This window comes from Heloderma suspectum, chromosome 14 (assembly GCF_057233095.1).
Source record: "Heloderma suspectum isolate Gila_16-S chromosome 14, 16-S_ref, whole genome shotgun sequence".
Classification (NCBI taxonomy): Eukaryota; Metazoa; Chordata; class Lepidosauria; order Squamata; family Helodermatidae; genus Heloderma; species Heloderma suspectum.
The window spans coordinates 22,488,545-22,507,730 of record NC_139471.1 but is presented as its reverse complement, the minus strand read 5'-3'; the positions used below and the strand labels follow the sequence as shown (position 1 = coordinate 22,507,730).

General features: G+C 47.8%; 1 protein-coding gene across 7 annotated transcripts in view; it reads left to right on the top strand.

The window, feature by feature from the left end:
* RABGAP1 (RAB GTPase activating protein 1) overlaps positions 1 to 19,186 on the top strand; it is a 102,153-nt gene that overhangs the window by 60,691 nt on the left and 22,276 nt on the right. For all 7 annotated transcript variants that reach the window (XR_014785867.1, XM_084820829.1, XM_084820826.1 and 4 more), the window contains 2 exons: positions 15,263 to 15,376; positions 17,392 to 17,466. Coding sequence is in view for 6 of the 7 variants with exons in the window: in XM_084820829.1 (XP_084676955.1) it covers positions 15,263 to 15,376; positions 17,392 to 17,466 (189 nt within the window). In the remaining variant the exon portion in view is untranslated. The remainder of the gene's footprint in view (positions 1 to 15,262; positions 15,377 to 17,391; positions 17,467 to 19,186) is intronic.

The following is a 19,186-nucleotide window of genomic DNA, read 5'->3' as shown; positions in this document are numbered from 1 at the left end:
GTGTGTGACTTGTCTTACCCTTCTGCAAAGGTAAAATCATATAAGCTCAGGCATGCCACGTCGTTGCATGTCTGTGTGCAGTGAGATAGATACATGCGCAGCCGTCACACGGGACAGCATACCCAGCTCCATATAACTGGATACTCAGAGGGGCTGCCATGTAAGAAAAGACCCGTTTGAAGCAGCTTCAGAAGACCTGAGCTGAAGGGCCGAGCTGACACGTCCCTCCTTTCCAACTTCAGCTCCCCATCTGTAAAATGGGAATGTGGCCATAAGGTTGGCATTTTGGTAGCTTAAAAAGTCCTCAGCCAGATAGTGGCCTTCGAGAGCCCCAGAAAAAGAGAGAGAGAGCTGCACTGGTATGTGGTCTGTCTCCTGTTGTATAAGATGAAGGAACAATTGTTTGCTGGTCCATTTGCATGCCTGGGAGAGGCTTCCTTTTTGCAGGGTCCACTCCTGCTGATGCTGAGCTGCCTTCCCTGCGGCTGGTGCTCTTGGGTCGTAATCAGTGCTTAAATGTACGATGCCTTTTGTTTTTGTTTTTTGGCCAGACTGCTGTTTTCCAGAGCTGGATGACAATGCTGAAGAAGTTGCATGAAGACCTCTTCTGGAAAATGTAGAATGGCTGTCCTGAAGTGGACACTTGTGTTTGCTGGGCTCTCTGTGGGCACCACCTTTTTACAGCCCTTTCAGCCAGGCTCTGGTTTAGCTGATGCTTTAGAGCAGCCTCCTCTAACCCATTGGCCATGCTGGCTGGGGTTGATGGGAGTTGTAGTTCAGCATATCTGGAGAGCACCAGGTTGGGAAAGGCTGTTGTAGAGGCTGAATGTTTGGATGAACCCTTTGGCCTCTTAGAGGCATGCCTGCTCCCCACCCCTCTTAATTTCTGCAGCCCCCTTGTCATCTTCCTTTGCTTTTCTGCTTGTATACTATGCATGGTTGTCTACACCACAAATTAAGTGCATATCCTTTGAGTTTCTGTTGTACAGTGCCATTGGTAGTATGATCTTATAGCAATTGTTTGGAATGTCCAGTGTTGACTTAAACCTGAATATCTTGGCTATAAGCCCCGTGTTTAGCTATGAAATCCCAAATCTCTGACCCTCTGCTCCCTTATGAATTTAACCCACAGGGTTATGTTGTACAATAGCCTGTAATAGCACTCCTGCCATTGGACTAAGCTTCCTTGATGTCACGGAATGTTCACAAGTGCTCTGCACTGATTGTGTGTGTGTGAGCTCACAGTGAGTTCCCTTTTGTCAGAGGGATTGGAAGCTTCACTTTGGAGGTGGGTGACCTTACACTGGGCCTTGAGAGAGGGCAAGGAAGGATTGTGTTGTTGGTGGGTCAGCGAACCAAGAAAATGCTGGGGAATTCTGGGAGTTGTAGCCCAACACATCTGGAGGGCACCAAGTTGGGAAGGCTCAGCAGGAGAGTCCAGTGCTAGTGGTTGACCTGCTTCTCTGTGGTCTTTGTGAAGTCACCATAGTCTTGTCCGCATACTTATTATTAGTTCCACTTAATTTGCCTTTTAAGCACCCGCATTCCCTTTGATAGGTTACTGCCTCTCTTCTTCCCAACCTCCCCCAACAAATTTGAAAACAGTGAGTGCATTCCCTCCCCTTTAATCTTTCATCTGTGCCAAGCTTCTTCCTGTAAAACTTGAGGTCAAGATCCTTTATTATCCTGCCCTGAACCCTCTTTCCTGGCTGTGTGTACTTAATTTTTTTAAAAAAACCCTCTCCTCTTCCAGGCAACACAAGTTCTATGGCAAGAGAAGCCAAATATCTTGCCTGTACAGATTGTCAATTTTTCGAATGTGAACAAATTTGCATGTTTAACTTTGCATAATTTCTTCTGCATTGTTTACTCTGTTGTGATTTGCTGGGTTTCCCAGTCTGGTGGATGGGAAGGGACAAGGACCCATGTAGAGCACCCACCCTCACCACAAATTTTATTTAACCCTGTTTCTGCCTCCCATGGCTTCTGGCATTGCCTGCATGCTCTCAGGACTACTTTTGCACCTATGAGGGCTTGCTGTCTGTTTTTCTTTTCAATGAAAGGAGACTGTCTGGGAGCCAGTTTCTTCCCTTTCCCTCTGCTCCCAAGCTGGATGCCCAACTTGGCAATCATCCTCCAAGCTTAGGTCTGGCAGGTGATGGAAGAAATCCCAGTCTACCTTCTGCCTGCCAGCTGACTTAGAGGACTGCCTCTTCTTATGCGATCTTGCCTGTCCACTTTGTTCGGCTAGGGAGGCCTAGCTGGGTGTCCTACCACAATCTGACATGTGTCTGAGAAGGCCTTCTCTATTGTAGTGATCAGCCGGTGGCACTCCATGCCCCAGGACATCCACCTGAGCCCTTCCCTGATGGCATTTTGATGCCAGCTAAACATGGTTTTCTTCTGGGCAGGCCTTTGGTTGAGTCTTTTTACGCCCAACATTCTCTTCCACACACACTCTGCTATTCTTGCTTGTGTTTTTTATTGTCTTTTAAATTGTTTTTAATTTGGGTTTTTTAAATTGTTAGCCACTTTGGGTGTTTTCAGTTTGAAATGGAAAGTTGGTGTATACACACACACACACACACACACACACACTGTTGTGCTCGTGCCCTGCTTGTGGGTTCTTGGTCGACAGCTGGTTGGCCACTGTGTGAACAGAATGCTGGACTAGCTGGACCCTGGGACTGATCCAGTAGGGCTCTTCTGGTGTTCTTATGTCCACACAGACAGAAGAAAAATGTCCCAAAGATTAAAAACACCCACAAATGGAAGAGAAACGTCTCAAGATGCTGGAACGAAGATTTTATTTCTAAAAAAAGTCAAACACATTTCAGCCTATTTTCATTTCAAGGCCTTCAAGATGTTATAAAAATGTCTGCAGAAATTCTTGTAAGAATGTCTCCTACTAAAATTCACTGGTGATTTTAAAAAAAACATGCTTTGGTTTTGGACCAGCCTTCCTCAACCTGATGTCTTCCAGATCTGTTGGACTCCAACTCCCATCATTCCTCAGCCATTGGCTGTGCTGGCTGGGGATGCGGAGGTTGTAGTCCCACACATTTGTGGGGGCCGCCCATTTGGGAAGGTCTGTTTGAGACGATGCACATCTGTGTTGCAGGGGGCATCATCCCATGGGGAGGCATGTCTCTTCTGAGATAGTGCTTTCCCCCTGCAGTTCGTGTAAGGCATTTAAAAAGGTTGTAAAAGTGTTTAAAAATCTACTGACTGGTTTTAATTGTTGGGGGGTGAGGGATGCCCCTTTACCAGATGAAAAGGGTTAATTGACAAATATGCTAGACCTTAAGAAGGTGATGGTCAAGGCTGCTGTTCTTCCCTGGGCCTGGGGTCTGATGATTCTGTGTTTGAGGTGACCTTCCTTAAGGCCGCATGCATTGTGTCCTGTCACAGCTAATTCAGATTGCTTTGTTTTCAGCCAGGTCCCTTTTCCAGGCCTGCAAATGTGTTCTCTCTCAAATTGCTCTACAGCCTAGGGGCTCGCATTCCACAGTGGGAGGCTTTTTAATGTGGCAGTCATTAACTGGACCCTGGCTGCCTTTGGGAAGGGATGTATAGCGGCAGGAGAAGGAGAGCAGGGAGCATGAATCAGGGATCTTTGGAGGCCAAATGTGAAACCGGGGCAGTGAGCCAGGGGGAGTAAGGGTTAGGGCACCGGGATATTGACTTTTCATTAAGCTCAGGTTCGAATCCCTGCTTAGCTTTGGAGCTCACTGGCTGTCCTTGGCCCAGGCTCGTTTTCTGTAAGCCACTCCAAAGGGGGTGGGGAGGTGTTATACATCATAGACAACATAGGCAAGATCTCTCGTCCCAAGGAGCTTGCAAAAATAACTCAGGATAAAATGTATTACTCTCCACTAGCCTTCCCCCACCGGGTTCCCTCCAGATGTGTTGGATTACAACTCCCATCAGTTGTAGCCGGCATGGCCATGCTGGCTGGAGGTGATGGGAGTTGTAGTCTAACACATCTGGAGGGAACCAGGTGGGGGAAGGTTGCTCTAAACATTGTTGTTTATTTGTTCAGTCACTTCTGACTCTTCGTGACTTCATGGACCAGCCCACGCCAGAGCTTCCTGTCAGCCGTTGCCACCCCCAGCTCCCCCAAGGTCGAGTCCGTCACCTCCAAAATATCATCCATCCATCTTGCCCTTGGTCGGCCCCTCTTCCTTTTGCCTTCCACTTTCCCTAGCATCAGCATCTTCTCCAGGGTGTCCTGTCTTCTCATTATGTGGCCAAAGTACTTCGGTTTTGCCTTTAATATCATTCCCTCAAGTGAGCAGGCTGGCTTTATTTCCTGGAGTATGGACTGGTTTGATCTTCTTGCAGTCCAAGGCACTCTCAGAATTTTCCTCCAATACCACAGTTCAAAAGCATCTATCTTCCTTCGTTCAGCCTTCCTTATGGTCCAGCTCTCGCAGCCATAGGTTACTACGGGGAATGCCATTGCTTGAACTATGCGGACCTTTGTTGTCAGCGTGATGTCTCTTCTCTTAACTACTTTATCAAGATCTGTCATTGCTCTCCTCCCAAGAAGTAAATGTCTTCTGATTTCCTGGCTGCAGTCAGCGTCTGCAGTAATCTTTGCGCAAAAATAAATCCTTAAATCAAGGCTGCAAGGGTGAGTCAGAATAATTGGTTAGATCAACCAAAAATAGTTGTAAAAGGTATCCCCTGCTAATTGGGTACCAGAGAGATATTTCTTAAATGCTAAAGATGCAAGCAGCAACTTAAGAGGTGATTCCCCCTTCTCCCGTAGGATGGAAAACCTTTCTAAGAAATTGCTATTATATTTTATGTATCTATCATGAAAAAACAAAGTACTGAGAACTGTATCTGTATTTTACCCATATGCAAACTTAAGTGATAGATTAATCGATGAGTATTTCTGTAATTGGGTGATGATCCTACTTATGTAGCTTCTCTCTCTTTGTGGCCGGACTGAGGTTTTGCCTGGGGTCTTGTCAGCTTACAGCTCCCATTCTTGACCCTCTGGACTATGCCAGAGTATAGGATCTGGTGCAAAAGGATCCCTGTTGGCACATGAGAAGGACCCTGCCAACATCACCCTGGCTCTCCTGCCTGAGCCAGGGCAGCAGCTGCCATGGACTGGGCTGCTGGACAGGGAGAGCAGGTGCAGTGCAGCCCAGAAGCCTATACAAGGGCCTTTGTGAGGCCTGGCAAGGATGAGAGGAGGATGGGACCCCCTGTTGGCCCATAGCACAGCCTCTGACGATCTCCAGATGTTTTTCCTGACCCTTGGCCATGCTGGCAGGGGCTCCTAGGAGTCGAAGTCCCAAATATCTGGAGGTCTACCTTCTGCGCATCCCTGGTCTAGCACCGGTGCAAGCTTGTGTTGCCAGGAAATGCTTGGCCAGGGGGATTGGAGAGGCTTTTGAGTGGTGGATTGGGTTGGTGGGGAAATGGAGGCTTCCCAAGTCACGGCTTGAGATGCAGGCGAGAGATCCATGGGTTGCTCTAGAGGCAGCATCCTTTTTGCCAGTTGGTCTCTGCCTTATGGCAAGCCTGAGAAGAGGCCTGAGGCCTGGTGGGGTCAGGGACTTCACTCCAAGGATGCAGTAGATCGGAGCACAGAGGTCCACAGCTTTGAGTCCCCAGGCTGTTTGTTGCCTTGTGCTGTAAATAGTAGCATTGGTCAGGGGTCTCAAAATGGGGGGAGTGGTGGGAATGAGAATGACTACATATTTAAAACAAGCATTTCTTTTCATGTAAAGGAATGACAAATGCAACCAGATAACGTCTTTTATCTATGAGCTTGGTTTTGCATGTGTCATGTGTACTATGACAGCTTGACAGAAACCAGCATTTTTTTTTTCATTTATGAGCTTATTTATTCTAGGGGAAACAGAAAGCAGAGTTGCTCTTCTAGGCAGGGAGAGGAGGATCAGGATGTCCGGAATAACTCCTGCACCCAAACTTCCAAAAGGCAAATTTCTTCAGTGTGTTGGCAGTAGCATAAAGGCAATCGGGGAAAAGGCAGTAAAAATAAACTTTGTTTGATATATTTATAGTGGTAGTAATTTTTCCTCTGTGGAGTCTTTTGTATGTCTTTGATTTTTCGCTGCCTCTCAGTTCCCCATTACTATAAATCTGGTGCTTCAGCATAAGAAAACCTGCTTTTGTTTTGTCTTGAACATGCAGCAGACTAAAATCTTCAGAGGCTTGTTTCAAATGGCATCTGTACTTATTGGGAGGAAAGGATCAGGTGCCTTGGCCACAAAAGGCACCTGTGTGGGTCTGCCAGTGGCTGATGTGTGAAATTGCCAGGTGCCTGACAGAAACAGTGCCCTCCCACAGCACATGGGATATTTCTTGCTAGGTGTAGGGGTTTAGGCTTTGCTCTGAGTGGAAGATCAGGCATCTGAAGTCTGAGTGACCCTCCTTGAAAGAGACTGTTTTGTAGAAGCATCTTGCGCTTTCTGTGCTGTACTGCAAACAAGCCACATTTTTCTCCAGTGACTCAAGAGGATAACACCATTGATGCATCTGGGCTAAATCCCTTATTTGCTTAATAGCAACATGCTTTCTCACACCCTACCTTTGTGTACCGGTTCTTTGTAAGTACTTAGTTGTTACTGCTGCATTTTCCTCCAGGAAGCCTTATTTGATAAGATTCCAGCATTTATTGGTTTATTTTTGATTCACTTCCAGATCTAATAAATCTACCACTTGTCTGCTCAGGCATGGAATTCTGTAGCCGCCTCATGTGTATAAATGAGGTTTCTCAGCAGCAGGGAAACATTGGTGCTAAAGGTTCGTTGATTTGTTCCCACCACCAGACTACTTGGAAGTGGTTTGCAACCCTGTGGCCAGTGGGAAGGATAAACCAGAATTTAGTTTTGCTTTAGTGGATTTGTGGCTTGTCCTTAGGTGTGCAGGAACTCTAGTCCAGGAGTTGGGAACCTCTGGCCCTCCAGATGTTTTGGACTTCAACTCCCTTCTGCCCGAGCCAGCACGTCCACTGATCAGGAATTAGAGCAGTCATACTCTAACAACATCTGGAGGGCCAGAGGTTCTCCACCTGTGCTTTAAGTCCTTTGCTAAACAAGCCATCCCCAAACTCTGGGTGGTTTTGTTTACCAACTAGAGTGTATTTTAAACCACAATTCCTGGTTCACTGGTAAGGACAAATCAGGAAGATGCTAAATTTAGTTCACTACCCCTTCCAGTTACACAGGGAGGGGAGGGGAGAGCATGTGCAAGCCTGCCACTTTCTGCAGGCTCATTCCTCCTTGTCCATGTAACACTGAATTATAGTCTCGTGTTGCGTGCGAACTGGCCCATTGGAATGTCCAACTGTGGGTGAGATGTGGTCTGGTTGTCATGTCAACCTAGAGCTCCTGATTTCCCCCTATTTGTGGGCATGTGGCAGGGGATGCTGTTGCAGTAATGTATTAAGATGACTGCTGAAGAAACCTTGCAGTGGATGTAATAATAAAATGTAGGACCGAGGCTAAAGTGGCTGTTAATGAAAAACCAGGAGTAACAAACACGAAGACTTTTGGCAGGTCTAAGGTGGGCCCAAGCAACAAACAAGATGAATAATAATAATAATAATAATAATAATAATAATAATAATAATAATTCTATCCAACCTGTCCTGCAAGGAGCTCAAGGTGGTGCACATAGTTCTCCTCCCAAACCCCATACTTTATCGTCACAATAACCCAGCGAGGTAGGTGAGGCTGAGTAGGGCTCAATATCACCCAGTGGACAAGTGAGGGATTTGAACCTGGGTCTTTCTAGTCCTAGTACAACACTTATACCAGGGGTGAGGATGTGTGGCCCTACAGATGGTGGACTGCCAACTTCCATCAGCCCTAGCCAGTGGAGAGATGATGAGGCTTGCAGTCCAACATCTGCAGTGTTTGCAGTGGTTTAGTAGCTAATTGTGCAAAGCATTTTCCATGCCTCCTGTTTTTCCTTGCTACAACAACCCCGTGAGGCAGGCTAGGCTTCACAAGGGGACTTTGCCATGCAGTGGTCTTTTGAGCCCGGGGCGCCTGCCTCTGGAAGACGCTTGGCTCGTCGAGTGACTGCTTCCTAAAATTCCATTTTCCCTGCTTCTTTTGCATCCTTGCCCTGTTCTCTGTGCTAAAATTTCCAAGGCTTCTTTTAAAAGCATTCCGTGTTAATGATGAGACACCCGATGGCACTGTGGGCCAAAATCTGTGGTTCAATTCTAGAACTCCAGGCACACAGTTGGACATACTCAAGCACCTGGAGCGAGTGTCGGTGTGATGTAGGACTTGGGAGAAGGCACTCAGCACTGATGTAGTTATTAATCCAGGAGACTTGCCATCTCAGGAAATGGTTGCATCTGACTTTTATTTTCTGTATATGAAGACACCCCTTCCCTGCTTGTACACTTAATTTGGAAACACTCATTTTCACAGTAGATTTAAAATAAACCCCCTCCTTGTTTGTGCTTTTTGTGTGGAGTGCCTCTGTGCCCAGCTGCCTTGTAGCTTGAACTCTGCGGGGGATATGCACGTGTGTCTTCTTATTTTTCTCTTCTACCTTTTTTTTTCATCCTCTGCCTTAAATGTCCAGTGAGATAAATTTGGCTGCCACATTTTTGCCTCTGGCATCGAAACAGTGACCAGGCATTTTCCATTGAAGCTGCACTAGATCCACACACAATATAAGAGTTTTTATTTTTATTTTTTATTTTTTTTACCAAGTGCCTCTTTATGATTTTCCTGTGGGAAACTGGAGCCCTAAAAAGGAAACGAGCACAGCTGAAGAGGCTGGCTATCACTTGGGGATTCACTCTTATTTTTAGAATGGGATTTATTGCCATATTTGGCCTGAAACCATGTCATATTGGAGGTTTATTGTATCCAATAGCAGCCAGCGGGTCATTCTCACCTGGTCTCAGTTGGATGTGGGTTCAAAGTGTTCAGCAGAACTTGGGCAAAACCTTTTCTTTAACTCTGCATAACTCGGTGGCTTAGGAACACTGCATTACCCATATGAAATTCCTAATGATGGGTATATATATGTGTGTGTGTGTGTGTGTGCGCTGAGCTTTGTGAGATGAAAACTATTCACAGGTGTAATTCTCGGTACAGCTGCTCACTCCAAGGCAGATTGAAGAAATAGCGATGTGATGGATTTCAGCCTCTTTCTCCATCCCTGGTTCTCCAAGAGGTTAACAGTAAATCAAAAGGAAAACATAGCAGTATCTTATTAAAATATATCAGGCTCAAGTGGGCTGAGGAATCATAGAATCATAGGGTTGGAAGGGATCTACAAGACTATCGAGTCCAATCCTCTGCTCAACGCAGGAAGCCTGATTCCCAGGCGGTCTCCCATCCAAATACTACCCAGGGCTGACCCTGCTTAGCTTCCGAGATCAGATGAGATCACCTTAATCCTGGCTGCCGAAGCTGGCCCAAGTTTTAGAGGACACCACTTCTGAAAGATGATGGAGGGGCATTGAATGGGAAGTTCTCCTGAGCAGTTCTTTTGCAGTTCCTATTCATTTTTGTAGGGTATGCAAAGGAAAACATCCCTTTGGTCTGTACTTGAGCCTCCAAGAAAAAGGAGACTCATAGCTAGGGGTGTATGAAACCCCGCTTACCTGGCTCTACCAGGTTCCGCAGGTGGGGGGAGGCGATCCGTTCCTCCCCCCCCCCCCGGAATCCTGCCCGGCTGGCTCCGCTCCGTGGCCAGGCCACAGAGCCGCCAGCCAGGCCAACCCGCAGCAGGGCCTCCAGCCACTGCCGGACTGGTGCGGACGCAAATGGCGTCCTGTGTAGGGGACGCCATTTGTGTCCCTACACCGGCCTGTGATAGGCTACATAAATATTTACATAGCCTATCACGAAAAAACAAAACAAAACAGCGAACGCAAATGGCGGCGGCTACAGTGGCCGCCATTTGCGTTCTCTTTTTTTCCACCGTGATAGGCTACATAAATATTTATGTAGGCTATCACTGCAGAAAAAAAAGGGGAACGTAAATGGTGGCTGCTGTAACCGCCATTTGCGTTCCCTTAGTTTTGCTGTGATAGGCTATGTAAATACTTACGTAGCCTATCATGGCTTCCACAGGGACACAAATGGCGTCCCTGTGTTAGCCGTGATAGGCTATGTAAATATTTACGTAGCCTATCATGGTTATATGGACAAAGCGAATGGTGGCCTGGATGCGGCCGCCATTCGCTATGCAGGGCGGACGGCAGCAGGTCGGTGCTCCCTTCCAGGCCCATTTCGAGGGGGGGGGGCTTCGTTCCGCCACGGATTTCGGGGAGCCGAATGCACTGGCATTCGGCCTCATCGAGATCCGTGGCGGAATTCTCCGCCATGCCTACTCATAGCTGCATGGAGCAGCTGCCATCAAATGCCCCCTTCTGGCACATGGAGGGTACACCCACAGGATTGCCCTTGGTTGAGATGTTGGGCATGGCTTCTACACCGAACAAACCATTTAAAGAACCAACGTACTGGTCAGAGCAAGATCTATATCAGCCTTTTGCAACCTGGTTCCGTCACAATGTGGCTGGGAATTATGGGAGTTGCAGTCCAACACATTGGGAAAGCACCAGGTTGCAGAAGGCTGGTCCACACTGTAGGAATATAAGAGCCCTGCTGAATCAGACCAAAGGCCTATAGTTGAGACTTCTGCTCCCACAGTGGCCAGCCCGATACCCCAGTGGGAAGCCCACAAGCAGGACATGAGCACAACAGCATTCTCCCACTCGTGTTTCCCAGGGAATGGTATTAAGAAGCACACCGCCTCTGATTCTGGGGCACTATATAGCCATCATGACTAGCAGCCATTGATGGCCTTCTCCTCCATGAATTTGTCTAATCCCCTTTTAAACCCTTCAAAGCTGGTGTCCATCACTTCATCTTGTGGTAGCGAATTCCACAGTTTAACTCTGTGCTGGGTGAAGGCATCCTTCCTTCTATCTGTCCTGAATCTTTCACCACTCAGTTTCATGGGATGAACCTGGGTTTTTAGTATTATGAGAAGAGGAGAAAAGCATCTCCTTCTCCAGTTCTCCACACTATGCATGATGTTATACACCTCCATCATGTCCCCCCTTAATCACCTTTTTCTAATCTCAAAAGGTCCAAATGTTGTAACCCTTCTTCACGTGGGAGATGTTCTATCCTCTTGATTATGTTGGTTGCCCTTTCCTTTACTGTCTCCAGCTCTACAGTATCCTTTCTGAGGAGCAGCAAACCAGAACTTACACCATATTCCAAATGTGGTCATACAGTAGTATTCTGTTTCTAGTAGGAGAAAGCCAGATTGAAATAGCACCCCCACCCCCGTGGCTGGTAGTCAAAGGTGGAATATGGACCATGGAATATGGAGGCTCTGTTTAGCCATCATTTATTTACTGCATTTTTATCTTGCTTTTCAGATAATTATTGTCTCCCAAAGCAGATCACATCCATAAAAAAGGGGAGACAGGCCTTGCCATCAGGCTTAGAAACTTAAAAAGACAAGGCATGCAAGGGAAGGGAGTGAAAGGAAAAGGAGGGAAATCAGTTTTTCAAGGCCAGAACATAGTGGTGAGCTATAAGTGGACCTTTAAGTGCACTTTCAACCAGGCTGATATTACCCTTGCTGATAGATATTGGGAAGCCCGTCCTTGTTCTCCATGAGTTTGTCTTAATTCTTTTTTTCCCTAAAGCCATCTAAGGTAATCATAGTTGCCACACTCTCTAGTTTTCCGTAACTCAGCTCTGTATGCCAAGTCTTTTTAACTCTGCTAAGCCAGACTGAACGCAGCAGCTTGCAAACACACATCCCTGGGCACTGTTGTTCTGAGAAGGATTTTGACAAAACTGCCCCCTTGGAAAATTCAAGAAAAAAGGGGGACAAATATCCCCTTATGCAATGGACAGCATGGTCTCATCTCTGGAAATCACCAGGTTCCCCCCTTGATCCTGCCAGCTTTTCTCCCATTGAGCTCCATCAACCAGGAGCCATACTGAGAATTTTTTTGGTAATGGGTGCAGGGCTGCCTCCCTCCATTCTCCCAGCAGCCTTTCAGCCCAGTTGCTTTTCTTTCTTTCTTTCTTTCTTTCTTTCTTTCTTTCTTTCTTTCTTTCTTTCTTCCTGCCATTTATCACTTTCTATTTTCAACCCCAGATTACACAGGGCGTGTGCCTGTGAGGGTTTCCTTTTGCTCTGCTTGCCCAGCCCCCTGGAAGCCTGAGAAATGGCCCAGCCAGCCAATTCTCACAGCAAGGTATAAAAATAGGAGCTACAGGGCTTATTACACAAATGTTGGGCTGCACTTGTTTGTACCACCAAGCTCTGGTTGAAAAAAAAATACATTAAAAAAAAAGTGTTCATCATTTCCGTAGATTTTGTTCCCTTCTGTCCCCAAACTGAGTGTTCCAGCTGCAAAAGAACCCTCGGAATACAGTACCAAAACCCTACGACCAGGTTCTTAGGCCGCTGCAAGCTAAGGGAGGTGCAGGTGCTGCTCTTGCATTAATATCCATTATTAATTTAATTTATTTATTTGCAGCATTTTTACCCCACTCTTCAGCCAATAAAGGCTTCCAGAGCGGCTTACAAAGATTCGTAATGAGACAGTCCCAGCCCCCAGGCTTATAATCAAAAAGACATGACAGAAAAGGGTTGGGGAGGGAGGAGGAAAAAAGCAGAGACCGGTTCTTAGTTTTCAAAGTTCTTATTGGTCCTTCTGGCAGGAACACCTATAACAAGTTCCCTGCAGCTGTACCTTCTCTGGCCGCTGTATGGGGCAAGGTTGATCTCTCCCTTTCCCTGATGTTTATCCTGGGAGGCAGGGGGGTGCAGTCTCTTAGGGGCCCTTCGTTCTCTAGCTGATGGATGAGGCCAGAGTCTGCAGTCTGTGGCCCACAGCAGCAGTCCGTTTTCAAACTTGCCTCGCCCCCTTGCTGCGTGCCAGCTGCGGGGGTCAGTGAGTGGGCTGGGGTCTCATCTGACAGTGGTGGGCCTGGTTTGTAGCTAATTATTTGTCTGCCAATCAGGAGCCCCCAGGCACGGGGCTCAGAATTTGGTGGTGCTGAAAATAACACATTGGGATTTGGAAGTATTTAACAACCTGCCCTGTTGCCCATTGCTGGCTTCAAGGCTGGTTATGTGCTCCAAGTGAACCCAGTTTTGGATAGTCAGGATCTGAAGCAATGGCACTGCTAGCGTGTTAATTGAAAGCAGTCCATCACAAACCCACAAATATTGCTTGCTTCAATTGGTATGGCCAGTGTGGTTTCATACTTAGCCACAGAGCGTTGGGGGAGTGTGGGGAGGTGTTCCACCATTTTCATATTGCCCTAAAAGCAGGACTGTTACCACCATTCCATTGTGCACAGATGCTATCCATCCTACCCACAAAACAGCTGCCTTTTGAAAGCACGAATCCAGCTGAATCCTGCTTTTGAAGCCCTCTCCTTTCCCTGCCCAGCTGCTCCCTCCCCACTACTGAAGGCAGGGACCTAGCTAAATTTGCCAGTTCCTTGCCCAAGCACAGTTGGAAGGGTGGAGTGGCCAGAGATGCTGTGGGCTGCTGCTTCCTCGCCTCTGCGTTAAATAAATAGCATGTCTGGGGCCAAATGAGGAAATTGCATGGGATTTCCTGCAGAATTTTGTTTGCATCTGATAATTATTGGATGCGGGGGGGAGGGAGATGATAATTATTGGATGGGAGGGGGTGGGGTGGGTGATGATAGAATTATGCAAGGCACAGTGGCGGTGCTCCCCCCACCAACCCGCAATGGGAGTGGGAAAGACATAGCTCAGCAGTAAGAGCATCTGCTTGGCATGGAGAAGGTCCCAGGTCGGATTCTGACCCAGCATCTCCAGCTAAAACCTGTCCCTGAGAACCGCTGCCAGTTGAAGTAGACTATAGATTAGCCTTCTCATCCTGGGGCCCTCCAGATGTGTTGGACTACAACTTCCAGAAGGCTGGAATACATGTGGAGGGCCACATTTCAGCTTTCGTAATTTCCCCCGGCTTTGCTCACACTCTTTCTGCAGCCATGAGGGCTAGGAGCTTGCTTTGAATCAAAAGAAAGAGGCGAGCTTTTCTGGTCAGACTCGTGACCTAGCTCATGAATCCCCACCGCTATGTGGGGAGACTTTGAGAGCACAGAGGGCACACAGCTCTGCCTGCGAGCGCCCAAGCAACCTGCTGGAGTGTGACGCCGGGCGATGCCTGCCAAGTAGAGTTGACATCTGTCATCTGCTGTGCTCGGTACTTGGAGAAAGGCACCGTGCGTCGGGGGCGTGGATCTTCCAAGCGTTGGCAGCGAAGCTAGAGCCTCCACAGGAGTGCGCGCAAAGGTGTAAAAACGGAATAGGTTGTTGATAGCATAAAATGTGGTTTGTGGTGGGGAGCTCTCTTGGGGAGGGGAAGAGAAGGGGAGTCTCAGACTAATTTGCTGGGTAATTGCGAGGGAGGGGGACCTGACTAACCCACCACAGAAGGGAGGTCCTAGTAATCTCTTGACAGTTCTTAAAAGCAACTCCTTGATTTAGCATGGGAGTTTTACTTGGACTGCAACTTCCACAATTCTCTTGCAGTGCTCACTGGGTGGGGTCCATCGGATTGCCTGGCCACGTCTTGGCAGCCTCGTCCAGGACCACCACTTAGAGAGGGGGCCATAGCTCCGTGGTGGAGCCCCCGCTTTGCACACAGAAGGTCCCAGGTTCGATCCCCGGCATCTCCAGGTAGAGCTGGAAACAACCCTGCTGGAAACCCTGGAGAGCTGCTGCTGCCAGTCAGTGATGACAATACTGGGCTGGGTGGACCAAGAGCCTGACTCACTATAAAGCAGCTTCCTCTGTTCCTGTGGTGCTTGAGTTGCCCATGGACTGTGACTCCCAGCCACCAGGGGCAATGCCATACTGGCAGGGTTGATGGGAGTTGGCATCCAACTCATCTGCAGGGCGCTGGATGGGGGAAGGCGGGCTTACGTCAGCTTTTTCTACAGACTCTACAGGTAGGAGGGAAGGGCCTTAGCAGCAGTATGAATTGTCGGCCTCTTGTTGCCCCCGCCTTCTTTTTAAACAGGAAAATGTTTTATCCGATTCCTGCTTGGTTACCCTTACGGCTGTGCTTTTCTCTTTTTACATATTGGAATAGAAGCGTGCCCTTGTGGGCTGTGCTTGAGGGAGCGGTGGGCTGCTCCCACATGCTGGTTCCCAGTGGCATCAGATTGTGACCACGGCACTTAACCTCTCTCCTCTTTCCCTCTTCCTGGCTTTGCAGGAGTCTCCCCAGGACAGCGCTATCACGCGTGACATCAACCGAACGTTCCCTGCCCACGATTACTTCAAGGACACCGGGGGAGATGGACAGGATTCATTGTACAAAATCTGCAAGGTACCTGACATGTGGTCCCTTCAGGAGCGCTTGTGGACGGGAGCGGTGCGTTTGCTCCATGTCTGAGGAAATGGGCTGGGCCAGCTTGGTCATTTGCCTAGAACCTAGGTGAAATGGGTGGCAGTGTGCCCACTTAAAGTCCCCTCAGAGCTGACTCAGCTTGGCCCCCATATGCAGTGGTTCATGAGCAGCTGTAGGGGAAGTCAGGGAGCCTTCTTCAAGGTACAGTGTACGGGTATTTCCAGCCGTAGTCTGTGGCGTGGCTCAATTGCTCGAGCTCTTCATTCTGCAGGCAGCTTTGGTATAATGCTCCTCTATAATGAACTCCCTGTGGTCAGCATTAGGGTGGCAGCCAGATGATGTTGCCTATGAGCTGGAGGTCAGTCGTGGTGTCCCTCCAGTTTTAAAGCTCACTTTGCACAGCTTTTATGTTGGCGTGGGAAAACTGCAGGCATTGTGGTCAAAGAGCTGTGCCTCTTGGGCCTGCTTGAGGGATGCCTTTGCTTCAGAGGGCATTGCCAGAATAGCGTCCGGCTGATCTTGCGAGCTTCCTGCACCAACAGGGTGTGTGTATTATGTTTGGTGCTGAGCAAAGAGGATTTTGCAAAGCATCTTTGCGCCTCTCTAGGGCTTAAGCTCATTTCTTCAGTTCCTCATTTGCATTATAAGGCAACCACAAACACATTCAAGTTGCTCATTAAAATGTGGGAGGCAATTAGCACGTACAAAAAATGGCTGTGCTCTGTTTTTGATCCCCTTACCTTGTCGTTTTGAAATCGGCATTTAGAAAGCCTCCTCCTCCGGAGACTCCTTGGCAAGCGGAAGCAGCCTGGCTTCCTGGCCACCTCTGAAGTGCTCCGTCGAAATGCACCATTAAAAAACGATGAGCTCTGCATGGGCCGCAGCCCAGGGCCTGGAGAAAGCAGCACTCTTTCCCTGTTCCTTGTGTATAATTGATATTCAAATCAAAGGTTCAACGGCATGGCTTAAAAGCTTCCTTGGATATTCATATCCCTGCATAAACCAGCAGAGTCCTCAGAAGTGCTCAGAGCCCATCTGCATCTGGCTTACTTGGAGAGCTAGGTGAGCGCGGTAGATCCATGAATCCTGTGGGCTTACGCTAGTCGCTTGCCCACCCCCATTGCTAAATGGGGCAAAAGAACTGAGTCAGAATCCAGCCCAGGATGTGGCTTTCTGAGAATCTTTCATCACTCTTTAAACTATGCCAAGTTAGATTCCATCCCTCATGCTGGATATGTCAAATGACCTGCCTGCAGAAGGCTGGGAAACCAGAGGATCTGGGGCAGAGTCTCTGCAGGTCCCCCACCTTTCCTGAGGCTCTTCGAGGTCCCTGTCAGGATGTGCGCTGCAAAGTAGGCTCTTTAAATGCATGCAAATCATGGGGTTTGCAGAAGGTGTTCTGGGCAGTCGAGGCGGAATGTTGATTCCTGTGGTGACTTTCATAACCCCTCATAGCAACACTAGAGGTGGGCAGCCCCTCAGTAATGTGGCGCTCAGCATCTTCTGGTGTCTCCCATTCCTTCCTGGGCTGCTGCACAAGAGGGACCAGACATGGAGGTGTTTTTGCTGCTCTAACCACTGTGCTGCATGATTTCTCTTTGAAGAATAAGAGAAACCATGGGGGGGGGGCAGAGTGGTGAAAACTGTCAGTAGCTGTTCTCACTGACGTGCTCCAGCCCAGGAAGAAATGGCAGAGGCTGGGGACAGAAGACCCCCCCCCCCCAAAAAAAAGCCTCCCGTGCCTGAGCAGGGAGGGAAAGTTGAACCCTGTGATCCTGATGAAGATCTCGCCTGTGCTGCTATTAAGCTCAGGAAAAGGGGGAAGGGAAGAGTTAAATCTGCAAGTTGGGCAGGGGGGACTGTGTGAATGAGCAGGGTCTCTTTCACAAGCCACGGGTGCGTTTGCTGGAGCAGGGAGGTGGCTTTAAACGGGTCTAAGCTGGCCTCGCAGGAATGGGTGGGTGTTCTTGACATTGGCTACTTCTCTTCCCCAGGCCTATTCTGTCTACGATGAAGAGATTGGCTACTGCCAGGGCCAGTCGTTCCTGGCGGCTGTGCTGCTTCTGCACGTGAGTTCCTCTTTGCCTCTGGAAGTGGGAGGGAGCTGCATGAGGCTATTCCCAAGGGTGGGCTGGAGGGCTTGCCTGCAAATCCCCCACTGTGGTACACGTGTTGCTCCCAGACCCGCTGGGTTCCCAAGAACAAGTGTGTTCAGGCTAGGGGACGTGAGCACTTCAGACCCTAGACTGGGGAAGGCAAGATCGGAGGACTTGGGGCAGATGGGCCCAGGTGGGGTTAGTCTTGAAGATGTCTGTATGTGGACTTTGGAGGACTTCAGTGCCTCTCAGCATCCTGTACAGTTTCCCAAAAGCCTGATGTAATGGCATCCTTCATTCTCTTTTCCTTTTAAAATTAATTTGTTTTAGGGTGCAATCCTATGCAGGTTTAGACAGAAAAAAGTCCTCCAACTTGTAGCATTTACCCCCACTTTGATTGGACAAATGCATGTTCCAGCCATAACAAAGAGGTTAAATTTCTTGATGCCCTAAACGATTGTGCCCTAGAACAGTTGGTCATGGAACTGACCAGAGGGGAGGTGACCTTGGATTTAATCCTAAATGGTGTCGCCCAAGACCTAGTATAAGATATAAATGTTGTTGAACCAATTGGAAACAGTGATCACAGTGCTATCAGATTTAATATATATTTAAGTGGAAAATTACCCAGGAAGTCCAACACAGTCACATTTGACTTCAAAAGAGGAAACTTCTCTAAAATGAGGGAACTGATGAGATGGAAGCTAAAAGGGGAGTCAAAAGGATTAAATCCCTTCAAAATGCTTGGAGATTACTCAAAACCACAATAACAGAAGTCCAGCTAAATTGTATTCCACAGGTTAGGAAAGGTAGCACCAAATCCAAGAGGTCACCGGCATGGTTAAGGAGCAGTGTTAAGGGAGCTGTTAGAAAAAAGAGAGCTTCCTTCAGAAAATGGAAGCCTTGCCCAAGTGAGGAAAACAAAAGGCAGCACAAGCTTGCACAAAGGCGATGCAAGCAGACAGCAAGAGATGCAAAAAAGCATTTTGACGAGCATGTCACTAACATCATCAAGGCCAACAATAAAGAATTCTTTAAATGCATCAGAAGCAGCAAACCAGCTAGGGAGGCAGTTGGACCGTTGGATGACAATGGAGTTAAAGGTGTACTGAAGGAAGACAAGGGGATTGCAGAGAAGCTGAATGAATTCTTTTCATCCGTCTTCACTGCAGGAGATATAGGACAGATACCTGTGCCTGAACTGATGTTTTCAGGAAGGGAGTCTGAGGAACTGAGGCAAATAGTGGTGACAAAGGCTAAAGTTCTCAACCTTATTGATAAATTGAAAGCAAATAAATCACCAGGCCCAGATGGTATCCATCCTAGAGTTCTCAAAGAACTCAAATATGAAATTACTGATCTTCTAGCCAAAATATGCAACACGTCCCTAAGATCAGCCTCTATACCAGAGGACTGGAAGATGGCCAACACAATACCAATTTTCAAAAAAGGATCCAGGGGGGATCCAGCAAATTACAGGCCAGTTAGCTTAATGTCTGTTGTGGGTAAATTGTTTGAAGGCATTACTAAAGATAAAATTAGTCCATGGGGGAGAAATGCGCCCTTTGGAAAAATATGCACAGAAATGCACATTTTTCCCATTTGCACAAGCCAAAAAACATGGTTGAAAACAAAAACAGGAGCTAGACAAAACAAATTTAGGAGTGATGTTTGGAAAATTTAGGCAAGCTGC